General features: G+C 41.9%; 2 protein-coding genes across 4 annotated transcripts in view; both read right to left on the reverse strand.

The window, feature by feature from the left end:
• HKDC1 (hexokinase domain containing 1) overlaps positions 1-12,989 on the reverse strand; it is a 78,051-nt gene extending 65,062 nt beyond the window's left edge. The window contains exons 1-2 of one of the 3 annotated variants that reach the window (XM_019507846.1): positions 12,974-12,989; positions 9,686-9,791 (exon numbers count right to left, since the gene is read on the reverse strand). In XM_019507846.1, the coding sequence (XP_019363391.1) occupies positions 9,686-9,748 (63 nt within the window). In that variant the 5' untranslated portion in view covers positions 9,749-9,791; positions 12,974-12,989. Of the gene's footprint in view, positions 1-9,685; positions 9,977-10,148; positions 10,204-12,973 lie in introns of those variants that run through there. The other 2 variants (XM_019507845.1, XM_019507844.1) reach the window with 2 other exon arrangements.
• Positions 12,990-16,897: 3,908 nt separating this feature from the next.
• SUPV3L1 (Suv3 like RNA helicase) overlaps positions 16,898-23,409 on the reverse strand; it is a 42,147-nt gene continuing 35,635 nt past the window's right edge. The window contains exons 12-16 of the mRNA XM_019507734.1: positions 22,431-22,650; positions 21,955-22,035; positions 20,418-20,594; positions 17,896-18,044; positions 16,898-17,454 (exon numbers count right to left, since the gene is read on the reverse strand). Of these exons, the coding sequence (XP_019363279.1) occupies positions 16,965-17,454; positions 17,896-18,044; positions 20,418-20,594; positions 21,955-22,035; positions 22,431-22,650 (1,117 nt within the window). The 3' untranslated portion in view covers positions 16,898-16,964. The remainder of the gene's footprint in view (positions 17,455-17,895; positions 18,045-20,417; positions 20,595-21,954; positions 22,036-22,430; positions 22,651-23,409) is intronic.

Below are 23,409 nucleotides of genomic sequence, written 5' to 3' on the forward strand. Positions count from 1 at the left end.
CAGGAAAAGTTCCCATCTCTCTGTCTCCAGAAGGCGGGGGGAACACAGGGAAAAGCCCATCAAAAGTCCACTTCTCCTAAAGGGAAGAGAAGGAGGGAGAGTGTGCCCCTGCCCTCTGGGGTACAGGGAGGCAGGGGGCGTATGTGTCTGCTGTGGGTGAGGGGAAGATGGCAGGGGCACATGCAGCGAAGCTCCCTAGGTTGTGCAGTGCACGTTGCCCCCACAGCGCTCTGCATGGGACCAAGCCTCTCTCACTCGTGCTGGAGCAGTCTGCTCCATTCTCCTGCCAGTGCTCTGTGCCCCCTGCCTCCAGTTCCAGGATCTGAAACCAGACCCCTGTGTGCCTGCTGGGAGTGGCGCAGCGCAGTGTTGAAGTTTATGTATGGAGAGGAGGAGCTGTTGCTGGAGGGGGGGGGGTACAGAGCAGCACCCAGCTGGCTGCAGCTGCACCGGGAGCAGCCAGCTGAAACCTGCTTCTGCTCCTGCCCCAGGACACAGGGCTCTGGCTCCGGCTCCTGGGAAAGCAGCCAGGAGCTGAAATCAGAGCCCTGGCACTGTGGTAGGAGCCACCTAGCTAAAGCTGCTCACCCATCCACCTGGAACGGCATGGTGCAGGCATGGCACACTGCAGCAGGGGCAGGAGCAGCTTCCAGAGGGCTGTTCCTGGTGTGGCTTCAGCCAGCTGGGTGCTGCTCTGCACCCCCGACCCCCCACACCCTCCGCCTCCAGCAACAGCAACTCCTGTCACTCCTGCTGCACCACACCACACCACTTCCAGCAGGCATGGGGGGTGGGGCCCAGCTCCAGATCCTTGAACTGGAAGCAGGGGGCGCAGAGCAGCACCCAGCTGCAACCACATCAGGAACAGCCCCATTAGAAGCTGCATGCCATAGGAGTGCCATAGGGGCAGCTGCAGGCCAGATCCAGTTACTTGGCAGGCTGGATCCAGCCCACAGCCTGTATTTTGCCCACCCCTGAACTAAGGCTTTCAATCAATGCCCTGGAGAGGTGGGACTTGCAGCACCCCTCAGCCAGAGGCATGGGGGAGGCTGCTTTGCTCCACCTTCAAAATGGCAGCCCTGGCCATGATACAGCCATGAAATCAAGGACCCTGGCCATGTTACAGCTGTGTAATTGGCTGCTGAGGCCCATAAATTTGGTAGGTCCCTATCTATTAGTGAGGAGGTAATTGATTGACCATCTCAGGTAGACATTAACATCTCTTGCTGATCCTTCAGTGCTGCCTAAGACAGTGAAAGCAATTAACCTGTTGTCAAATGGTAAAGCACCTTAAACAGAGGCTACACCAGCAGAGATCTACAAGGCTGGAGGTTCTCTCACAGCTCTGAAACTGACTGAACTCTTCCAGCCAATGTGGACTCAAGGAACTATACCCCAGGAGTATGAGGATGCATCCTTTCCACTTGTATAAGTGGGCGATAGCAATAGGCAATCCTGCGACAACTCAGGGCATCTCCTTTCTGTCAACAGGAGAAATGCCAGGAACAGAACTCCAACCTGTACATGACTTTCACTGACCTGACAAAAGCATTTGATACAGTCAGTTGGGCGGGCCTTCAGAAGATCTTAGCAAAATTCAGTTGCCCAGAGAAATTAACTCGCATTGGTTTGGCAATTCCATGATTCACTCATGTTGTGGACAATGGCAAGTTATCTGAACCACTTGCCATCACCCATGGAGTCAAAGAGGGCTGTGTGTTGGCTCCCACCCTCTTCAGTATGATATTCTCTGCCTTGCTTACAAATGCCTTTCGTGACTGTGACACTGGGATTTGACAACAGTTACTGAACTAAGGGCAAGCTCTTCAATTTGATGATAAGACTACAGGTGAAGATGAAGTTACAGGAAGTGACTGTTTGTGATATTCTGGTTTCCTGATAACTGTTTCCTGAATGCCAAACCCAAGTCTGACATGCACCAGAGTATGGGCCACTTCTCTTCAGCTTGTGACAACTTTGGTCTCACAATTAACACTAAGACAGAAGTGATGAACCAGCCTGTACCAGGAAAGCCTTGCATAGAGCCTACCATCACAGTGAATGGCCAAACACTCCAGGCAGTGGATAAGTTCACCAAGGCAGTACACCATCATGTGCAGTTCACATTGACGATGAAACCAATGACAGAACTGCCAAAGCATGGTCTTTGGCAGACTACATGCAAATCTATGGGAGCATAGAAGCATCAGTGAACAAACAAAACTGAAGGTCTGCAAAGCCATCAGGTTGCCAATCCTGATGTATGCATGTGAAACCTGGACAGTGTACAGAAACCATGCTAGGAGGCTTAACCACTTTCACATGGGCTGTCTGAGGAAGCTGATGAGGATAAGATAGCAAGACAGTCCCAGACACTGAGGTTCTCACACGGGCAGGCATTCCAGGCATCCACACTCTGTTGATGAAATCACAGATGATATGGGCAGGCCATGTCACCAGGATGTCAGATGAGCGACTGTCAAAGACAATCTTTTGCGGTGAGCGAAAGGATGGAAAGCACTCTCAGGGAGCCCAAAGAAACATTTCAATGACTCCCTCAAGTCATCCTTGAAACATTTCAACATTGGCCCCAAGTCTTGGGAAGATCTTGCTCATGATGGTTCCATCCAGTGAAGCCACATCCATACTGAAACTACAGCCTATGAGCAAAGGAGAACTGCTAAGGCAAAGCAGAAGCACAAACAGCGTAAGACTCGCAACAGCAGTACGTCTGCCATTGCTCAAGCAACCCAAAGTGGCATCTCTGGCTCTTTGTGCCACAGACAGTTTAAAGCACAAATTGGTCTGATCAGCCACTCGTGCTCACAGAAACCAAACCAGCCAGTGATGTCACAGTCATCTTCAAATGCGAAGGACAAACAACATGCCACACGGCTTATTTTAAAGGTGTTTATCCCAATATTAGCAAAATATTATCTAAACAAATATTAGCTATTTATCCATCCAAATGATTCTAGCTTTTGGTTCCACAAAACATTTCTGTGGAAGTCTTGGTCAAAATTCTCTCTCTCCCCCTCTATGCATGCGCGCGCGCGCGCGCACGCACGCACGCACGCACGCACGCACGCACGCACGCACTTGTATCTTTCCATGTGTTCAGGTCACAAAGAACTAAACAGGAATACAGTCTCAATGAGGACTCTCAGAATGAAACTACACTGCCAGTTTGATTTGACCTTATGGCTGCCTTCAAGTCCAAACCCATTGACCATCTACTCTGAAAACCTTGATGCTTCAACCTAGCTACCTTCCAGCCCAAGTCCAGCAGCTGTGCTGAATCTGCAGGGTTCAAGACTGAGCAGCCTCCTTACCCAGCTCTCTCTGGAGTTCACAGGGGTGCTGCCAACCTCCAACACAGGAAGTCCTCCAGCAACATTCCCACAACTCCCTGGTTCTGACTTCCAGTCCTTCTATACCTTGCTCCATGTCTCTCTCAACCAGAGCTAGAGCTGAACCCAGGAAAAGAGACAAAACAAATTCCTAACAGATAAGCTCAAAGAACAAATCAGCAGCATGCATCTAGATGCAGTGCAGGCACCAAGGTAAATACCAACAGAAGGGACAGCTCACATGGCAGGACTTGGGTGTCCACATTCAAAACTGTAATCCTAAACACTGCCACTCACTTGTCCTAGAACACTAAACTTCCTGGGAAACATCCTGATTAAATTTAAAGTTCCTGAGGCACCAAGTGTGCGCCAGCAACTACTACCATCTGAGGAGCTTAGTGCCCATCTCCTACCTAAGGATACAACTGCAGGCACCATGCAGTGCAGCATACAGATGGAAACCCAAGGCAACTCCAGAAGTAGTATGGTCATGCTAGCTCAGAACTCTGCACAGGTCAATTCATCCAGCTTCTGAAAGCTTTGGTACCTTTGTATATAAACATAGTGATCCAGGACTTAATTACTTTGTCACAAAAGAAATATTTACCATATGATGGCCACTATGCTTTAAACAATTGAAAATATTTCTACATTATTTATGGCAATGTTTACAGTTGAACAATGTCAAATGTAGATAGCCCTTTTTATGTTTAATTACCCATATATTCTATAGTTACAATTATAAATGTTATAAGGAAAAAGGAAACATGAAAATAAGATCGTGTGTGTGTGTGTGCGCGCGCGCGCGTGTGTATACTTTTATATATTATTTCATTCCATTTTCATTAAGGAAAGAGTTTGCTTTGATGTATACACACACACTTCAAACCAACAGCTCCCTCCCCCCCACATATATCAAAGCAAACTCTTTCCTTAATAAAAATGGAATCTCCTCCCTCCTACCTCATGCAGATGCACAGACACAGTATATATATAAATTGAGAGTTGGAAATATAAAAATGAAATCTCAGGTTGATCTATTTACTTTCTTTGAACACCTTTAATTGTTACAAAGCAAAAGCAACATAAAAAGAACATTATTTAAGTTGCAATGGCCTTTGCAACCTTCCTTTTGTTTGTGCAACTGACTGTCTCAGTCTTGGGGCAGTTGATAGTCTGTATTGATTCTTTCCTCTCCTTAATCTGTGGTTTTGTAGGTGTTAATTGTTGCTAATTAACCAGTTACATTAGCTAGCAACTATTTATTGAGCTAGTCCCCGAGTGAATCATGATTGATTGGTAACTGGTAACACAACAGCTTAGCAGCCGGGCCTACAGTAGTTCCCCCCCCTCACCCCAAGACAGACACAGTTGCACAAGCACCCATGTCACGAGTTTTGCCTGTCAGCAGCCAGAGGTGCAGGGCCTCAGAACCCAGAAACCCTGCACCCAACTCCTTGACAGCTGGCAGGCTTCATGGCCACAGCAGGGGCCACCATCCCTGCAGCTTTCACCCTGCTGCACCTTAACACACAGTGTCACCTATGTCACAAGTTTTGCTTGTCCGCAGCTTGAGGTGCAGTTTCCCCCAAACCCCTGCACTTATCTCCTTGAAACTTGGCAGGTTTTACAGCCTCAGCAGGGGCTACCATCCCTGCAGTTTTCAGCCTGCTGTGTTAAAACACAGACATGACATGAGTTTTCTTTCAAGAATTTGGGGTGCAGTTTCCCCAGAACCCCTGCACTGATCTTCTTGAAACTTGGCAGGCTTCATGCTCTCAGCAGAGGCTACCACCCCTGCAAATTTCATCCAAATCAGACAAAAAACAACGAAGTTATAATATTTTATTGATTCCCCATTATACCCTACGGCCAGATCGCCGAAGCACTTTGGAAGCTCTGAACTGCTTCGGAAAACCTACCGAAGCCAGTGCTTCGACCCAGACATGCCAAAACATCCAAAGCTTATCCAGATCTGAAGTACGGTCAGAAGCCTCGCACAGCCCTACAACTCATTCAACTACTTAAAGCAAGGTAAACAGAGGGCCTTGTTATACTTTACCTATCAGGTTTTTTTGCAGCTTCCAGGGTGTTAATGAATTTGAAGCAGCTACACTTCAGGCCAGCAGGGGCCTGGAGGAGTGAAAGGTAAGAATCCCTCCCACTCCCATTCTGGGCTTCCCCCATTGTCCCCTCCCCTCTCCTACAGTCTCTGGGGAAGGGTTAATCTGCCTACCCAGCCACCCCCTTTGCCTGGCAGCTGCTGTTCTGACCCAAGGAACAGCAGCTGCTGTGGTGCCACTGCCAGGCAGGAAGATAAACCCTTTCCTGCCTACTCCCCTAGGACAGATAGCATGGGTAGGTGTGGAGGTAGTGGGGGGGGGGGGAAAACGGTGAGCGGAGAATCTGTATGAAAATCTTGAACTAGTTTACCTAGCATTATGACCTAAAATGATTTAATTAAAGGGGATGTAGAAAGTGATATGGACTTACCACAGGCTTGAATTTACTAAAGTGGTTAGGAATCAATTTTAGCACAACCTAAAATAAGTTGTTCTTAAGCCGAATCGGTTTAATAACATTGGTTTAAAAGAATTGTAAGTAACCAGTGCAATGAATGCATATAGACAAAAGCCTGAAATTAATTACATAAAAGAACAAGATTCTTCCACTGACATGCATACAGCTAGGCATGTGGCTTTAACATGGCAAAGGAAGAACCTATCATCTATTTATACAGATTCTCTTTTTGTCCATTGTTTCTTCTAATTCTACCAGCCTTTCACAGGTTATGGTCAAAGGTGACAAGCCCCACATTTTGATATCAGGGCAGATGGCAGACTGAGCACCTGACAGTCAAAACAAGAGTCTTGCCATTAAACCTTGAAACAGTTTAGCCAAGCTGCAGACAATCCAGCTTCGCCCCTTTCCCACATTTTATACTCAGATCATTGCAGGAGCTGGTTTTAGGGTTGCAGTGGTACTCAAACTGCAGTTGGCTGGACATGGAGGCACTCCTATAGAATTAGCTAAGTGAGTTGAGCCTTCCCTCTTCCCTTTTTTGACATTTAAAAGTCCTTTCTTTGTTATCCTACTGAATTAAAAACATTAATTCCACTGTCCTAAGCAATTAGTGACAGCACAGGGGTTTTGTACCGTAAGGAATTTCCCTGTGGCATCTTAATCATACCGCTTGAACAAGAACCCATCCTAGGAGGGACTGAGCAACTCTTGAAATAGTGAGCACTGGGGCAATGGGAGTGCAATGCTGAGGTTTAAAGGGGTCCTGCCCACCTCCCCCCCGCCCCATATAGAGTTTTCTACTTTAATGTGCACTCTCTTACTTTACTTGTTGAGAATACTGCATGGCCACAAACACTACTAAGTTTCAAAGGAGGTAAACAGCTAAGGAAACAGGAGTCCTGGTGGTGACAATACGGGGGTTCACTCATTCATTTAAATGGAACAGGAGATGAATATGTTGGCCAGTTCTATTACCAACCAGCCATCTATATTCATGTAGTGCATTTCTGGCTCTTAATTATCCATTCATGGTTCCATTTAAAACCAATGGGCAGAAATGATCCAAAGCACATACAAAAAATACAGACAATAACACAACCAGGACCATGGGAAAAATGTCATGGTTTATCATTATTGAATTAGAGACTGTTGAAAAAGTTATATTGGAGCGCATTGAGAGAGAAAACATCATTGCACATAAAAGGAAGATAACCTGACGCTTAAGTTACAAGTATGGAACAAAAGTTAAGTATCTGTTCTCATTCTAGCATGTACAGATACTTGGTGTTCTCTGATGTTTTTGAAAGTGGTCTCTCATGGCAGTGGTGTGTGTACATGTGTCATTGTCCACCCCCTTTAGTACTTGAATCCTTGGTCATGCCAAGGAAAGTTTACTGAAGGAAGACTCTTTTCCCTTCTCGACACATCCCCCCTACCCCCAACACACACTTCTCCAAATAGACTGATGGCAGAAGTATCTGGAAAAAGTGATAAAAAATGTCTATGCCTCCCCTTTTGTAGAATTGACACCTTAACCATTTGTTCACTTTAGGAGGGTGGGGGGAAATCAGATTATGATGATTTTGAGGTTTAAACACATGTATTGCAGTCAATGTTCCCTCTAAGGTGTAGCACTCCGTGAGCGCACCACTTCAGTCCTGCCTCTTAGAGGGAACCTTGATCGCTACACCTTAGAGGGAACATTGCTGGTGAGCATCTCAAACCCACCAGACTTCCCTCCCTCTGGTTCAGTGGCTTCAGTTCTTCCCCTGAGGATGAGATTCCTCTTCATCTTAAAGTTCAGTCCCTCCTTTAAATCCTGAACCTCAGTCCTGCCCTGCAAGCCCACGCCCTCCGAGACTTTCTTGGCCTGCACAGTACTTCTCAGCTGTTTGTTAATGGAAAGAACAGCCAAATCCCATTTGCCTGAGGGTGAAGCCTACAGGGCTCAGGGCAAAGCTCGCCTGAAGGGGCTGGAGCAGTTCCCCAGAGCCAAAGGATCCCACGCTGTGCCCGGCTCTGCCCCAGCCCCAGCCTCGCCTCGCCTTGGGGGCTGCACTGTCCCTCCCCATGGGGATGCTGGCACGGTGAGGAGCGGAGCAGGCCCCGCTCAGCCGAGCATTAGGTATGCTGAGTGCAAGGGGTGGCACCCAAAGTTTCTGGGAAGCCGCAGCCCTGTTCCTCTCCGGGAAGATCCTCAGCACCAGGGGCGGCTGTCCCCAGGCACAGCTGGCAGTGGAGCTCCACTGCAGCCCTGGGGAAGGCCCAGTTCCTCCAGCTGTGGGAACAATCCCCACAGTGCAGTTACTGCGCGGCAATGTTTTTTATTGTGCACAGCTTAGAGGTAACCATGATTGCAGTTCTGTTTTCTCAGGCTGTTTGGACAATTGCTTTGTTTAGCTGACAATTACCAACTTTCTAAATTACTGCCCCTAAGATAAGTAGCCTCTTTAAAACACAGACTCCAAAAAAATCCAGCATACCATCCTACAATCTAATCTGATCAAAGATTGAAATAGGGTTAAACTATCAAATCATTCATTTTAAAAGACAAAAATCTTTGTAAACAGCTGGAAAAAGTCTCTACAAGAAGTCAAATTCTACTTGATCAGCTTCCCTCCCATCAGGCCGATACAACAGTGTTTAAGGTCTTTGTTTCATCTATAAATTACAATGGTAACCAGAGGAGGAAATTCAGGGATTCATTGTTAAAATCTTGCCACCAAAATTTAAGAGTGCAAGGAGGAGGAAGAATCCCATCTTGCATAAGTGTGGGACTAGCCCCATGGTAGAGATTGCATCACCCATGGAGATCTTGAATCATTTCCTCTTGGGCCTTCACCCAGCTGTTTACTTGTGCTCCTGGATTGCTTCAGGTATGTTAAAAGCTGTTCTTGGGCTTCAAAACGGAGTCTTGTGAATTTCCCCTTGGTCACAGAAATAGAATTAGGTGTGGGACAGGGAGAGAGGAAGGAATTCTAAGGGACTTGTCAAAGATGTAGAGAAATAATTTGAGGGGGGAAATATTTAATTGGGGTTTCAGATGGAAGTATCTTCAAGCTTATCCTAGTGCCTTCCCCCTAAAAAAAAGGCTTTGCTATCTGCTGTGTCCCCTAGAGAGGGCACTAGTAGTTAGCCTGTTCCCACATAAAATGCTTTAAATTGTTCTGTCTTGGACTCAGCTGATTATTTCTAATTAAATCTCACATACTTGTATAATATTAACCACCTGGGTTGAGATTTTCTAAATAGAAGATTCAGGCATACATCTCCCCTTCCCAATAATGGGTGGCATATCCAGATTCTGACAGGTCTGATCTATAACCCACTAAATATTACCGAATGATTTCCATTGATTTCAATGGGCTTTGAATCCAACCCCCTTCACCTTTGAAAATTTCCACCTTTGCTTCTAAATCAAATTGATAAAAACATAACCAAACAAAAGGCTGCCTCATACTTTAGATTCAACCACAGTGGAATCTTGGTAAGCAATTTACTTTTTGACCACTCGTTATTTAAAAAAAAAAAACCCAAAAAACACACATTACTATTTTCATCCCCCTTATTGAAAATTATTTACATAGTGATTGGTAGAGAGCTGTTTCTCATTATCTATTATGTTATCAGTTCTGTTTCTATATAGCTTTCAGGTCTGTTTTGGGACCTAAACACTTCTGAGTCCTTTAATCTCTGCCATTTTGCCCAGGACATATCTTCAAAAACCCGTATTTTGCTTGGACACAGTAAAACATTCTCTGTTCTTTTGTAAACCCAGGATGTGAGTCTTGCCAAACAAAATTAGATCTTACCTTCTTAATCTGATCTTCTTTTAGTTTTGTAAAATAAAAGGCAACTAAATGTACAGCAAACATCTTCTTGAAGCGTATTGATGTCTCACTAGTCCCAGTGCTCAGTCTGCAGTGAATAATTAAATTCCAAAGTAGCAGATTTTATTCAGGAAGTAAGAGCTAAATCAAACTTCAACCAAGCAATTTCCCCCAAAAGTGAGATGTTAAAGAGTTCCCAGGAAATCAAATCCAGAACTAAATCCATTCAGTTAGTCTGGTTCAATGATTAAGCTTCAGTATTTCTATCTGCACCCCTCCAATCCCTCCCCTTTCCCTGATACACACTTTATTGTCTAACAGGGAGCATCTGGCTAGCTGCCAAGATGGCAGGGCAAAAAAAATAGAAGTGATTTATTGGCTCACTTAGGAATTTTTACCACTTAACAATCCAGTCGCTACACAATGTTCTTTGCTTAACTCGTACCAGTATAGGCAGCATTTGATACACTTCACGGAAAAGAGTATATGACAAACACAAGCCACTTCAGTGACTTTAGATTACACAGAGCCTTTGGAACTGCAAACGGTTGTTTCCTTTGCTTAGCATCCCAGGTTTTCAGACGAATTCTTCAACAAGCTCAAGTCCAATCAACTATGAATCTGTTACACACAGGACACTTCTCCCTCAATCCTCACCCTTACCTAGCACAGTGAGGCTTTCCCCCAGGATATGATTTCTACAATTCCCAATGCAGAGCAGCCTTGAACAGACTATTTTCCGTTGGTCTATGCTGGAAACAAATTTTAAGACCAACCTATATTCTTAGAGTTGCAGAGCAGAGGAGAAAAAATTAACCCCTATTTAGCAGTTTCACTATTAGACTCAGACGTATTCTGGGTTACAAATTCCATTGTAACCAGCAGAAGACAACATGGATACAGAGGACAACACTCACCTTTTAACTTCATCAGAGGTATTTGAGCTTATACAGCTTTTGATAATTTCTGTAAAATGAATGTTAAAGGATTAAAACAGGAACAACAACAGCAGAGCAGACCATAGAAATAGGCTAGTTCTAACTTAGATCTTTAATATGATAAAAAGAAACAATGAAAAAAGTGTTTTGCCATACAGTGATCATGGTTCATTTCTCTGGTGTTTGTCTTTTAATAATTATTGGCTTGCTAGGTCAAATGCACAAAAACAAGTGGATCATCTTACCCAGTTTACCATGTCATTTGAGTCACAACCATGGCTGGCCAGTTAAATAGAAAGCATCACTTTTTAAGCTCTATTAATCTTTGATCAAGAGTTCACTGTGCCTAATACAGTAGGTTTAGTTTTCATTCTTTCTTCAGGAATTTAAATAGTTGCCACCAGTAAAAGGTCTCAAAGAGCTAACTGAGCTACCATGTAGACAATGAGTTTTGTTAATCAAGTGACATGTTACTTACTTGAGTCACTTAGGTAATTAGAGCATTCTTACTTCAGATTGGTAGGAAGGAGAGAAGGATGGTGGGGAAACCAAAACAGTGAGATACACCCATTTCTATGAAAATCTTTTTGTCAAAACAGTGGTGGCTTGATTTTCATACACACTAGGGCCTTTTCATGCCAGTCTGCACTGGAAAGTGATGCAAGTGCAAATGGCAATCAATCAAGTGATGCAAGTGCAAATGGCAATCAAGGTCAAAATTACCTTCAATTACCTGTACCTGGTTTTCCCAATAGAGACATGTAACCCAACACAAGTCAATTACAACCCCTTCTCCTGGCCTTTGCTTTGCCAAATAAGCCTTCAAAATTACCAAGTGTCATTTTATGGCTCTCGTCTAATACTCCCTTTTGCAGTCCCATTACAGGGGAGGGGGTGAAAGCATTCCAAACAGGGCTCAGCACAGCTGTAAGCTGGTTTGTACAGTGGTTTTACATTTCCAATGCTTGGACAATACCCTAGAGCACAAAAGTGCTGCTCGATCCGTCAGAATACTGGTAATGATAACATATAGTGTAGTTGCATTTTTCACACCTCTAAGAAATTGATTGGGGACAATCTACTCTGAGCTTTTATGGATAGATTGGAATTTTAATCTAAATAATAACAGACAGAACTGTTACATCACCTCTTTCAAGGAGTATACCATTTGCCATCTGCTGCTCCCAAGAAGATCCTTGGGACAAGGCTTGTGCTGGAAGGAGGCTCAGTGCCTGGTACCTGATACACACTTCCTTTACCCCCAAATGTGGCAAAGGGTCCATCCTTTGGTGTCATTGCAGCCCTTCAATGCCTTCACTGAGACATCTTCCCCCATTCTTTTCCAGGGAGATGTCACCCCACAATAGGGAAATTGTTTCAAATCAAATACAACATGAAAACTTAGGCCTCTCTCAATCACTTGGTACCCTTAAAAATATGGTACTCTTAAAAATATTGCCTATATAGGATTCTTGTAGCCATTATGCCAAGTACTAAGTAAGGGTACTACATCCTGGGCAAGGACTGAGGATATGGTTCTTGTCCTGAACAACTTGCAGTCTAAAGCCTCAAGCCTACCATCACATCACTCCACAAACACAGGAGTCTCCCTCTGTTGATCCAGAGCATGGGCTGAGTTTGTTAGTACAGTGGAGTTGCATCTTACACAGGGGTTAGGTTCTAAAGTCAGCACGTAAAGTGAAAATCGCGTATAGCCAAAATTACCCTTGGGCTTGCCCAGTGGTACAGTCCACTCCCTCCCCCATCCAGTGGTACAATCCCTCCTTCCCACCCAGGGCAGCCTGCACCAAACTCCTGCTCAGCCAGCATGCGCAGCTTCCCAGCAGGGCTGCTCCCAATGTATCTGCTTGGCCCTGTGCTCAGCACTGCAGGGGGCAGCTGCAGGCTGAATCCACACAACTGGCACTCCAGGGCATATGCGTATGATGAATTCGTGTAAGTTAAATGCATGTATGATGCGACTCCACTGTAATCCACTCCAAACATTTTGATCTGTTAACAAATAATTCTCCAAAAATTCATTTCCCCAAAACTGCTCCTGCGTACCAAAGTTCTCTTGAATTTTCAAATCAAATCTCACTTGATGTTTTTCAGCTAATCATTTGGCATCCTTACTTTAATAATCTGTGGTACAAAAAAAATTGTCCCTCTCTCACCCAGAGCTTCTCATCTCCAAAGCACCTTAGGACAGTGAGCTCAAAACTGAGTGAAATAAATTTAATCTCCTGAATTTGCTAAATCTAATGCAAAAGACAAAAAAGTTGTTTAGACTTAGGAGACAGAAGTAGGGTTTCCCCATATGTTGTCTTACCAGAAATTGCATTCTCTTCCAATTCCTTAATTTCTTTAACTTGTAGAAACTAGTTCAACATAATGCCCTGCTCATATCCACTTCTTAAAGTAGACAAAGTAAGCTTTAGTAGTTTAGCCAATCAACTCCGCTCCCATGGAAACAGTCTACTCTCAGCTTCAAGATTCCAGAGCCTTAGCTGAATGTCAGAGCTGGACAATAACAGAGAACAGTTTACTTCCCTAATATCAATTGCTTTGCTTCACAGATCTAATTCACTAAAGGGGACGACACACATAGGTGAAATACATGTTGTCATACAAGAGATGCATTAGTAAGAATTTGTGAACCTTGATATTGCCTAAGATTCTTTTTAGAAATAAGCAGCATCAGGTTATGAGATCTAGTGAAATACAAACTTACATTTTCAAAGAAATTGAGTATACTAAAAACTGGAGCCTCTGTCCAAGCAGGAGATCCACTATCTGCCAATGCTTAAAAGGGATGAAGATTGTACAGAACTGACCTCTTAAGAAGGGAAAAAGCACACTGGTTTGGAGAAAAGTGCCTTCACGGACAGAGCTGTTGAAGTGGCTCTTCCAGCTTTCAATTTACATTTTGTCAGGGAGCCAGTATTTTCCCATTTAAAGCACCAGCTGAAATGAGTGCTGAGCTTTCACAACACAGGAACACACAGAACAAGCCCCATACACAAAATCATGACAGGTCACTGAGAAATACCTTCCTGGGATTTGCCTTGCAAGGAGCATGCGAAAATGCAAGGCTAGCATACCTTTGCACCATATCAGTTTTGATCAAACCATGTTGAAGCCAATTTGTCAGCAACATTAATTAGAACTAATGGCAGCAACACCATTAGCTCAGAAGAAAAGAAAACTTTTACGAAAGAAAGTCAGCCTAGAAATGCCTGAGTAAACGTCAGCACTCTTACAACAGTTACTATGGCATCACTATGGGAACAAGCAATGAATTAAGCTGAAGTGCTAATCTCAGCAAAATACAAAAAGAATGCTCATAGTTACTTAACTTTCTTACCAAAAGGTCTTTTGCTCAAAATACAAGAATCTGGTTTATACCTGCTAAGCACCCCAATCTAATTCTTTCCTTAGTCAAAATATACATTTAACTATAAGCAAAACTACTTATTAAGGACAAAGTGGATATCAAAACATAGTAGGAGCACAGTATACCAGGAATGTGAGCCTTCCATGTCTCACATTGTTAATTAAGAGCCTTAGTTTTTCAGGGTGTTAATCTGGCTTGACGGTTGTGGCCTGAAAGTTAAGAAAAGGTACATGTAGAGGGGCAAGTAAAATTGATAAAAGTTTAATTGTCTAAGTTCCCCTTCCTAACATGTCTCCATGTTCTACTCCCAGCTGATGATCACAGAATACTTAAGTGTTGTCCAACTGGTTTCAATTATTTGGATCAGAATATCTGTCAAAGGATTTAATCCTGAAATTGTATGTTAAGCCAAAGTGAAGTCATTGACAAGCAGAAATTGTAACGGAGCTAGGAAGGAGACTAGGACTGAAGCCCTTCAGGCCCAAATTAAAAGGAATGTCAATGATGCCCATACTGTGAATCACCACTCACCTGCTGCTGGCTACAGAAGTACAAGATGGACATAAGTCATTAAGTATATTGTTAATGGTTGCATGGATTCATGCTGCGTACTGACTCACACCCCTAACATTAGCCAAGTCCAGAACTGTCCACAACATCACATATGAGAGCACAAAGCTTTCTGCCTGGAGGGCTCCAATTTTCACTCTTCATCTTGCACAACAGGTATTCAACTTTAACCCAATCATTTCATGGAGGCTCAACCACAGAGAACCTGCATATATATAATTTTTTTGTTTATTGAACAAGCGCAGCAGAAGCATTTGCAATAATCCATTCAAGAGCAACTTGGCTCTGTAAATAAAATAAGATATTACATGGACTTGGAAAACAATTATATACATTTCACATCTGGTGAAGATTATCTCACTTACATGATTACCACGGGTAGAATATAAAATGCATTCAAAATAGGAAATGAAAAGAAATTATACATCAACACTGATCGTTTCAGGGTAGGAGCTTATGGATTCCACTGCATTGTAACCTGTGCTAAATGAAAACTTACTTAAATTCACAAGCCTTCAAAAGGCTTCTGTCCAGAGACGTTATAAAAGTCAGAAATTTGTTTAAAAAGTTAAACCCTGCTTTTACTTTTTCAGCAATTAATGAGAAATGGCACTTTCAGAGTGAATGCGTTCAAATCTTATGCCCACAAAACAGGTACAACCGCAGTAGCCGCATTGCTTGCCTCTCAAAAGACATGCCAACATGCCTCAGTGCTGGAAGACCATTTCTACAGGCAAGAGAAACAATTTCAGTGTCTAAATACAGTTGGTCTTTGACCTCTATCAAGACACCAACAGTAACATCACCTCAAAATTAACTTAATTATTTTGACCAAGATACCAGGATCATGGACCACTTAAGAGATAGGGCACGAGAACACTAACCTATGCCTGGAAGATAAGGGAGTGTTATACAGTGATTAACTTCTCCCTTTCAAAAAACAGCAAAATTGCATAGACAAAATAAACTGTTTATACAGACAATAGCCTCAGCCAGTTTGAACTTTTTTCCCCTGTTTTAAGTAACCTACTTTTCAATTAAATGCTATCTAGGTAAGCATCTCTTAACAGGGTTCTGGATGTACAAAGATCATTGATATTTAATATTGTACTGGATACTGAACTCTAATTTTTATCGGATCTGGAATTACACAAAAATAAAACAAACACATTGAGGGGAAAAGAACTAACAACAAGTCTCTTCCCCACTTAATGAAAGAAAAACAGTCCAACCTTTTTATCTTTGCCTGAATAATAGCAAACTACCTTTCCTCAGAATTGTTAAAGAGGTAGCATTAAGATGACAGAGCTGGAAGAACTATGACCTTTATTCCATTTCTGTAATAGAGAAACATTGTTAATCCTCCTTACATGTAGGATATCAACAAAGAAAAGCTTTCCACCTGATTATTACAGATTAAAAGGCAGGCAAATGTTGAAAACCACAAAATTCATTTCACCATTCTAATCCAATTTCCACTGATGTTGTACATTACCCTTTATAGCACTTATCTCTTGAACTCTGCACTTTGGTAAAGGAGTGGATTGATTAGTTACCTCTTTATTAGGGAAACATTTGGTCTCTATTTGTGATGCAAGTGTATATTGCAAAGATGTTTTAAAAACAAACGTTTATATAGGAACACAGTAGTTTTATTACGCTGATGTCATGACTGTGTGAAAGTGTGGAACAAGCTAACAAAATCAGAGTTCATAAAAATAACTATTCAGCTTATGAGACTTCATCTCTAAAACTGCCGCCTCATGTTTAACTAACAGTACAATTGGATCTGATCCACAATGTCAATTGTGCCTTCCGCCACACCACACAACCATGGCAGGATGCACAATTTTGCAATCAGGGATCAGATCCCAACAGGGCCATTACTACTTGCCAGCACAGGGGAAGCCTGAGATCCCAGGCCACTTCAGCACCAGCAGGTTGAAAGCCAAGTACACACAGTCTGACTGAATTTGAGCAGTCCCATGGCTGGGACCAACAATCAGCTGATGAGAATGCACCAGCCCTAAGAATGCACCAGAGCCAGTTCTAGACTCTGATGCAGTCCTGAGGCTAGGACCAATAATCAGCTGATTGTCAGTCTCAACCCCACGGCAGCACTGAAGCCAGTTCTGGCATGTGTAGCAGAGGTACTACTTATGGCCCAATTCATAAGTTACCTGTGGTCTTAACTAATATCTGCCAGAGGCATAAATATCATAAAACCATCATAAGGAAAAAAAAAAAGTAACTGAGAAGCTGCACTAGTAAAATCAAACAAATGCCAAGAAAGGTTACTAAAGTAGTTTTTATTTTGTGAATAAAAGTTACATAGATTTAGGACATGATTTTATTACTACTCTATCACGCTCCCCTTTGAAGCATTCTGATGATTCCCCTTTGTAGCAGGGACATTTTTCTTACTGTACTTAAGCTGCCACTCTTTCTCCAACTGCTTCAGCACTTCTTTGGAAAGGTGTCCTCCACGCACTAGCCTGCTTGCAAGAGAATCCTGTACATGGTTTTCCACATCTGGCTGTACTTCAGCAGGTCTGTTACCCAAAGCTTTTGGTCCCCTTGTTCTTCTCTGTCCTAGGACCTTCCTGTCACTTGGGAGTTGTTCTTGGTTTTCTACCGGAAGATCTTCAAAGCTCAATATCCTGTCATTAACTTCAGTCTTTTTCCAAGGAAAGTTATCTGGTACAGCCAGAGAATCAGAAATATGAGCTTCTGAAACTCTGATAAGCCTTGTAATGCTGCGCACACCATTCTGTATAACATTGTCTAGTTCTTTCTGGATCTCTTTTACCCTGTCAATATCCAGGAACATGTCCATAAATCGGTAACTGAAAGGGTAGAGGGAGGGACAGGGGGAAAAACACAAAAAATACAAGTTTTTAAAACTTAACTACCATAAGTATTGCTATACATCACTGGAACAAGTCGATACCAAGTCTGTCTCTCAGGTATATAGTATTTAAGTGCTGTGTAGCAAAAGGCTGAAATTGAAAAATATTTTTCAGTCTGCTCCCACCAATGAGCCTCTTGATACTGTATCATATTACATATCATCAACTCTACAATTAAATAGAATTCTGTAGAAACTATTGTTTGCACAGACTAAGCAGGTGCATTTGGAGTTCCACCAATATTACCTGGGAGGACAAGGCATGTGACCCCAAATAACGCTAAGTTTGGACTGGCTGACAATACGTCTTGCCTGCGTCTCCAAACTGCCTTAATTAGGACAAAACCAAAATAAATCTTAAAGTTTAAAGTTTCAGTACCTTAACCACAGATACAGGTCAAAGACATCATGAACAGATTCCAAGTGTACAAGGTCCCTGATGTTCTTTGGTGGAGTGAATGGCCACTTTGTATGCTTGCAGAGCCAGTCAGATGTCAGGGGCTTATTTCTACTAAACTGTCTTGCAAACTTTAAGAAACAAATTCAAGAGGGTTTGATATTAATGAGGGAAATGAGAACCAAATGCATTTACAACAGAGTTATCCATTACACAAGAGCTGTCTAACTGGTGGCCTGTGGGATGGACACAGCCTGAGAGGTTAACATGCAGCTCCCAGGCTCCCACCTGGCCATTACTACCCCTACTGCTTGGGCTGCAGCAGCATCCAGGGTCTCAGGGCTCCCCTTCCCTCCCTTGGTTTCTGCTGCATGCCCCTGCTCCAGAGGGTGCTGGCAGCCTAGAGTACCCATACAGCACTATGCTGCAGTGAAGTCTGCAGGGAGCTGAGTGCGAGGCAGGTTGCCACAATGCATAAGAGAGTACCTGTCTGCATACACACACAGTAGAGCAGTATGAGGGCAGCCTGCCTGCATGCATGGTGCAGCTGGGGGGCCTGAAGGTGGGAGGGAGAAGGGTGAAGAACACTCCCTTGCATGCACATGCAACCTGAAGGGCCTGTGGCCCTCACTAGTGCTGCCCCCACAACACATTATGCAGCCCATGAGGCATGGGGCCCTGGGCACTTAGAATTTGGACAGCCCTGTATTAAAATTCTTATACCAAATTTTCTCTCAAAAAACTACAGAACAGATTGTATTGTTAGCATGAATTAAAAATACTACTACTTTGTAAATATACACAAAACCCTGTAAGATGTCAAACAAGCCTTTAGGTTATACATGTTCTGTTGTGTACCAATGGAAAATAAACCCTCACAAACACATGCTAACTTTTTGTCTATAGTACTTCACCAAACAAAATTTGATTAACAAGGCTGCATACACTTCTGTGATCTCGGGCTCTATTATATGGACTTAGAACAGGCAGCAGTTACTGGAGAATAAGGAATTAAATTATCAAAGCAACTCAGTACAATAATTACACAGCTGCTGTACTTTAAGTGATATTTCTAAAGTTGGCCTGCACATAATATTCTGTATAATGCATCCTTTGATTTATGCAGGACAGAATTTTCTTCAGATGACATGCATTCTTTTATTTAACTATTCAACCCTGGAGCCAGCCCTCCCCTCCTCAACCTCATTAACACAATTTGTATATGGACCACGCACACAGCTAAAGAAAAGTGCAAACTATCCAGAAAAACAGAGCAGAACTTTTGTGGGTTGATCTTCCCTAGCATAGTCAGCCACACAGACCTTTGTCCATTGTCTTAAATCTGTTAGCAGCCTGCTCATGTTCTACTGAACAATGCTTATTTCAGAGCCACTTTCTGGGTTGAGAAAGTGATGGTGCATACTCATTCCCCAAACATAATAATGGCACTATTCTCCACTAAAAATGAATTTGTAGAAGAATTCAGCCACCCTGAAACATACAAGTCACTCAAGTAAGAATTATGCCTTCAATTTTCAGAAGCATTTAATGATTTTAGGTGAAGTGCTCATCATTTGTCAAAGATCTAGCCCTTTTAGGTGATTCAAGCAAGCCTTTCAAATTTGTGGGAAGTCATTAGTCTTTTTTTTTTTTTTAAAGCATAGGTCTATATTTTTACCCAACCCAGAGACATACACTGATTCATTGACATGAGACAAAATTTAAAGTTAACATTTTAACTTAAAGGTTGACTATAGAAAAAGATGTTTCTACAGACAGTAAGATAAAACAAAGGAGGCACTATCTGAAAAGCTAACAGGAAAACAAAGCAATTGTTTGGTTCTGCAAAGCTACTGCATAAGGTAAGATTACTCAAGCTAAGCTTTACAAGATTACCTGGTAAATTTGATTATGTATGGACTTATGATCTAGTTTTAAGCCTGAATGAACTGGCAACGTATTGGGTTAGTAAGTACCTGGCTTTTTTGTTTGGTTTTTTTATACACTACTTGAGTATAACACATCAATGTTCAAGCATGAGCCTATACTCTTCCACAATTTACAGACTGGTGCTCAGAAAAATGAAATGCTAGTGCCACTCTCTGACTGTAGGCAAGCTATTGCTAGCAAGGGTTGTGCAAAGGTAATACCACAACTGATTGTGCACCTTATCCCTGACCATTACTACTTCAGGGATTATCCACTGTGCAAATTATAAGATTCTATGATGTAAGTAAAGGGCATAGAAAATCATATTGTTTATTTTAATTCATATCTCAAAATAAGAACTGGCCTCCCAGAGCAAAAAGTACTTATTACTGATATTAACTATACAGATACCACTGTATATTATTTATAATTCTCCACCTAGAAAATATTTCTACTTCCCTGTGACCATTTTAAAAACACATTTAAAATACCATTTGTGCAACAATCAGGAAAAAGATATATTCTGTTAAGAATGATCTAGTCTATTAGAAACACTGTATATCTAACAAACTTACCTTCAACAGTGAGGTGCAAACAAAAGGCTCTTTTCTGTTGATTGGTGCTGTGCAGAACACATACCTTGCTCTTAAATTTAGAGGAATGTGCTGAATCATATCTGCTACAAATTTGAAGTCAACAATATTACAGACAAAGTAGAGGCCATCCACTTGTGAGAGACTCACAAAAATATCCTAATTTTTAAAAAAAAGTAAAATACAATTATTAGTTGAAGTTATAACAAAGGAAGGCTGTCAGTATTCAAATAGTCTTGCCAATGGTTGGTAAGGTCTTTTGAAGTCTGATTGTATTAAAAAGACAGTTTAAAAAATATCTAATTTAACCTATATTAACTATGTGTATTTGTTCTCTCAACCAGAAGCAGGAGAGAGGGTTTAATTGTTCATTAAAAAACAGAACACTTGAAAAAGTTATAGCTAACAGTATTATTGGGGTATACAACCCATTCACACATTGCTAGCTGTTTCTACACTAATAATCTGTTGGGTCATGTTGATGAATGATGATAAACCTGCAATATATCCTTTGAAATAAAAAAAAAAATCTAAGTCAATCATTTAACTATTCCTAGTTTTGCTTTAGGATTTGAGATCTACTACAGGGAAATGCAAGAAGTCACAACATAACTAAAATTCTACAAGAGATTAAGATTGTTTGAAACATTCTTTTGTGGGAGTGGGGAAGGGAACATCTTAGAAAGTAGGAAAAAAAGCTTAGAAGTTTGTGCTTTGTGTGGATTCAACAGACTCTATTATAATGCAGCTAAGATTGGACATTATACTTAAATAACTTAGTACTGTCAACTAATAAAAATCTTGTCACACCCTGACAATTCTCAGATATTTTGGAGGTTTTCTAAAATTCTGGTCACCTTTTCGAAGAATTTAATCTAAATGATGTTTAAGACACAGAATTAAAGTTTTCCTTAGCACTTCTAAAAATATTTAGGTGTGCACTTTGAAGAACATAAATTAATCACTTCTCATATGAGCTAAATCGAAATTAAATAGGGATAGGATCAAATGGTTCCACCAGAATACACATGACCATTTTTTAAGAAAAGACAGTCTCACCAAAGAACAAAGATCATAAGAGAAAAAAAAAAATGTAGCTTCCAGACAGAGCAAAATCTAGGTAGCCAGTTTCATTTTAAAGGAGTTCCACAAACATACTGATATATATTTTAGCCAAACAGCTGTGTCCACATCTCCAACAAAAAAAGTTCTCTTAATGGAACATAAAAAGTGATTGCTGCAGCTAATGCTCTTGCACACACACACAGTACCTGCAGACTTCCTTATCTTCAGTGACATAAAAAGTGTTTACATTGGCAGAAAGAAAAATAAATTGATTGGTAAAACCCACAAAGCAGCAACTTGGCTTTTGAATTACACTGGATTGTTGTAAAACAGAACATAAGGTAGAGATGCTAACTATTTATCTCCTCACTGTTGTAAAGTTCATATTTTATTTCAACATTTAAGGGTTTTTAAAGGTGACAGCTATTTTTTTAATAAATTAAATCAGCCTTACAATGAGATTTGACAGAGTGGCATCAGGGAGATGATATGCAAACAATTCTATCTGCTCAGCAGTAGGATGTAGACCAGCTGCCTAAAGGGGAAGGGGAAAAAAAAGAATTTTCAATAAATCTTGACAAAAAAATAAAAATAAAATAAACCTTTAAACTTAGTGTCTCTGAAAAGCAAGTTCTTGCAAGATAAAATGCAAGTAATCAAAGTATTCCCAAGAATTAGCCACACTAAACTACTGTGATGAATTTGATGAAAAACTTAAAGTTCAAGCAGATAGAAATTGTGAAGAGCAGGCTCAGCATGAAAGAGACATGCAAATCTATGGAACCTGCAAGTGTCCCCCACATTCAGAGTCAAGACAGCATTGTACAAGTTGTTTTTCTAACTTAGATTTAACAGAGTGCAATACTGGACAAGAATGTACCAATGCAGTTCCAAAGTATGTCATTAAAATCAGAATATTAAGCCATTTACCTGTATAGGGTCCACAGGCCTATTCAAAATTTCTTTCAGAAGCCTCAGATCATCCCGATGCATTGTAGTTACTTCTCCTTCCTTGAACATAGAAGTAAATCTTCCAGCTCTGCCTGAAATTTGTAGAGCCTGAGAAGTAGTAATTGCCTGCATTTCTTTTTCTCCCTTTTCACTGATACTCGGCTTTACTAGAGAGTTGAAAATTATTCTTTTTATACTCCTGAAAGTTTAAACAAACACAAAATAAATCAGGGCAGGGTCTTTTCTTCTTGAAAAGTTGTTAGGTCTTTGGATGATGGATGTTATTTTAATGTGAATTTAGTCTTCATGACAAGTGCAATATAGCCACAGAATAGACACAGCACGGGAACAGCAATGACTTACTTTGCCATCAATCTGTTCTAGCAGAAAGACAAAGGGCAATTATATTTCCATGTCCATTCAGTCACTGGCAGTCTCAGAATCCAATAATTACCACATCATACAAAAACTACAACATTTCAAACTGGTACTAACGGCAGATTTCTGAAACTATTCCTACCCTCAGGTAAATCCCATTCCCAAACAGAACCTCCAGGACTAGGTCTAAATGATCAAAACTACTATATTTACTCAAATCCAGCAGGAGGTTCTCTCCCTGCCCCATTACAAATGGAGGAAAACGCTCATCTTAGATTCAACTATGGGCCAGGAAAGAAGCTGCTGCAGTTCTAGAGGGAGCCAGGGTTGCTTATGTAGCATGGCAGGGGGTGCATGGAGCCAAGAGGAGCACAGGAAAGAGGGACAGAATGGGAGGGAGTAGGAAAAGGAAGGAGAGTGCAGAGTGGTGGGGGAGAGCTGAACCAGCTCCAGCCTCAATTGGGGCCAGAGGCCACAGCCAGAGCTGGGGCACAGAGTAGGAAGGGGTGTGGAGGAAAGGGCACTATGGGCAGATGCCAGAGGGGGACAACTGGTAGAATGGGGGGGGGGGGGGGGGGGG

This window comes from Gavialis gangeticus, unplaced genomic scaffold, assembly GCF_001723915.1.
Source record: "Gavialis gangeticus isolate Ggan-Ray unplaced genomic scaffold, GavGan_comp1, whole genome shotgun sequence".
NCBI lineage: Eukaryota > Metazoa > Chordata > Crocodylia > Gavialidae > Gavialis > Gavialis gangeticus.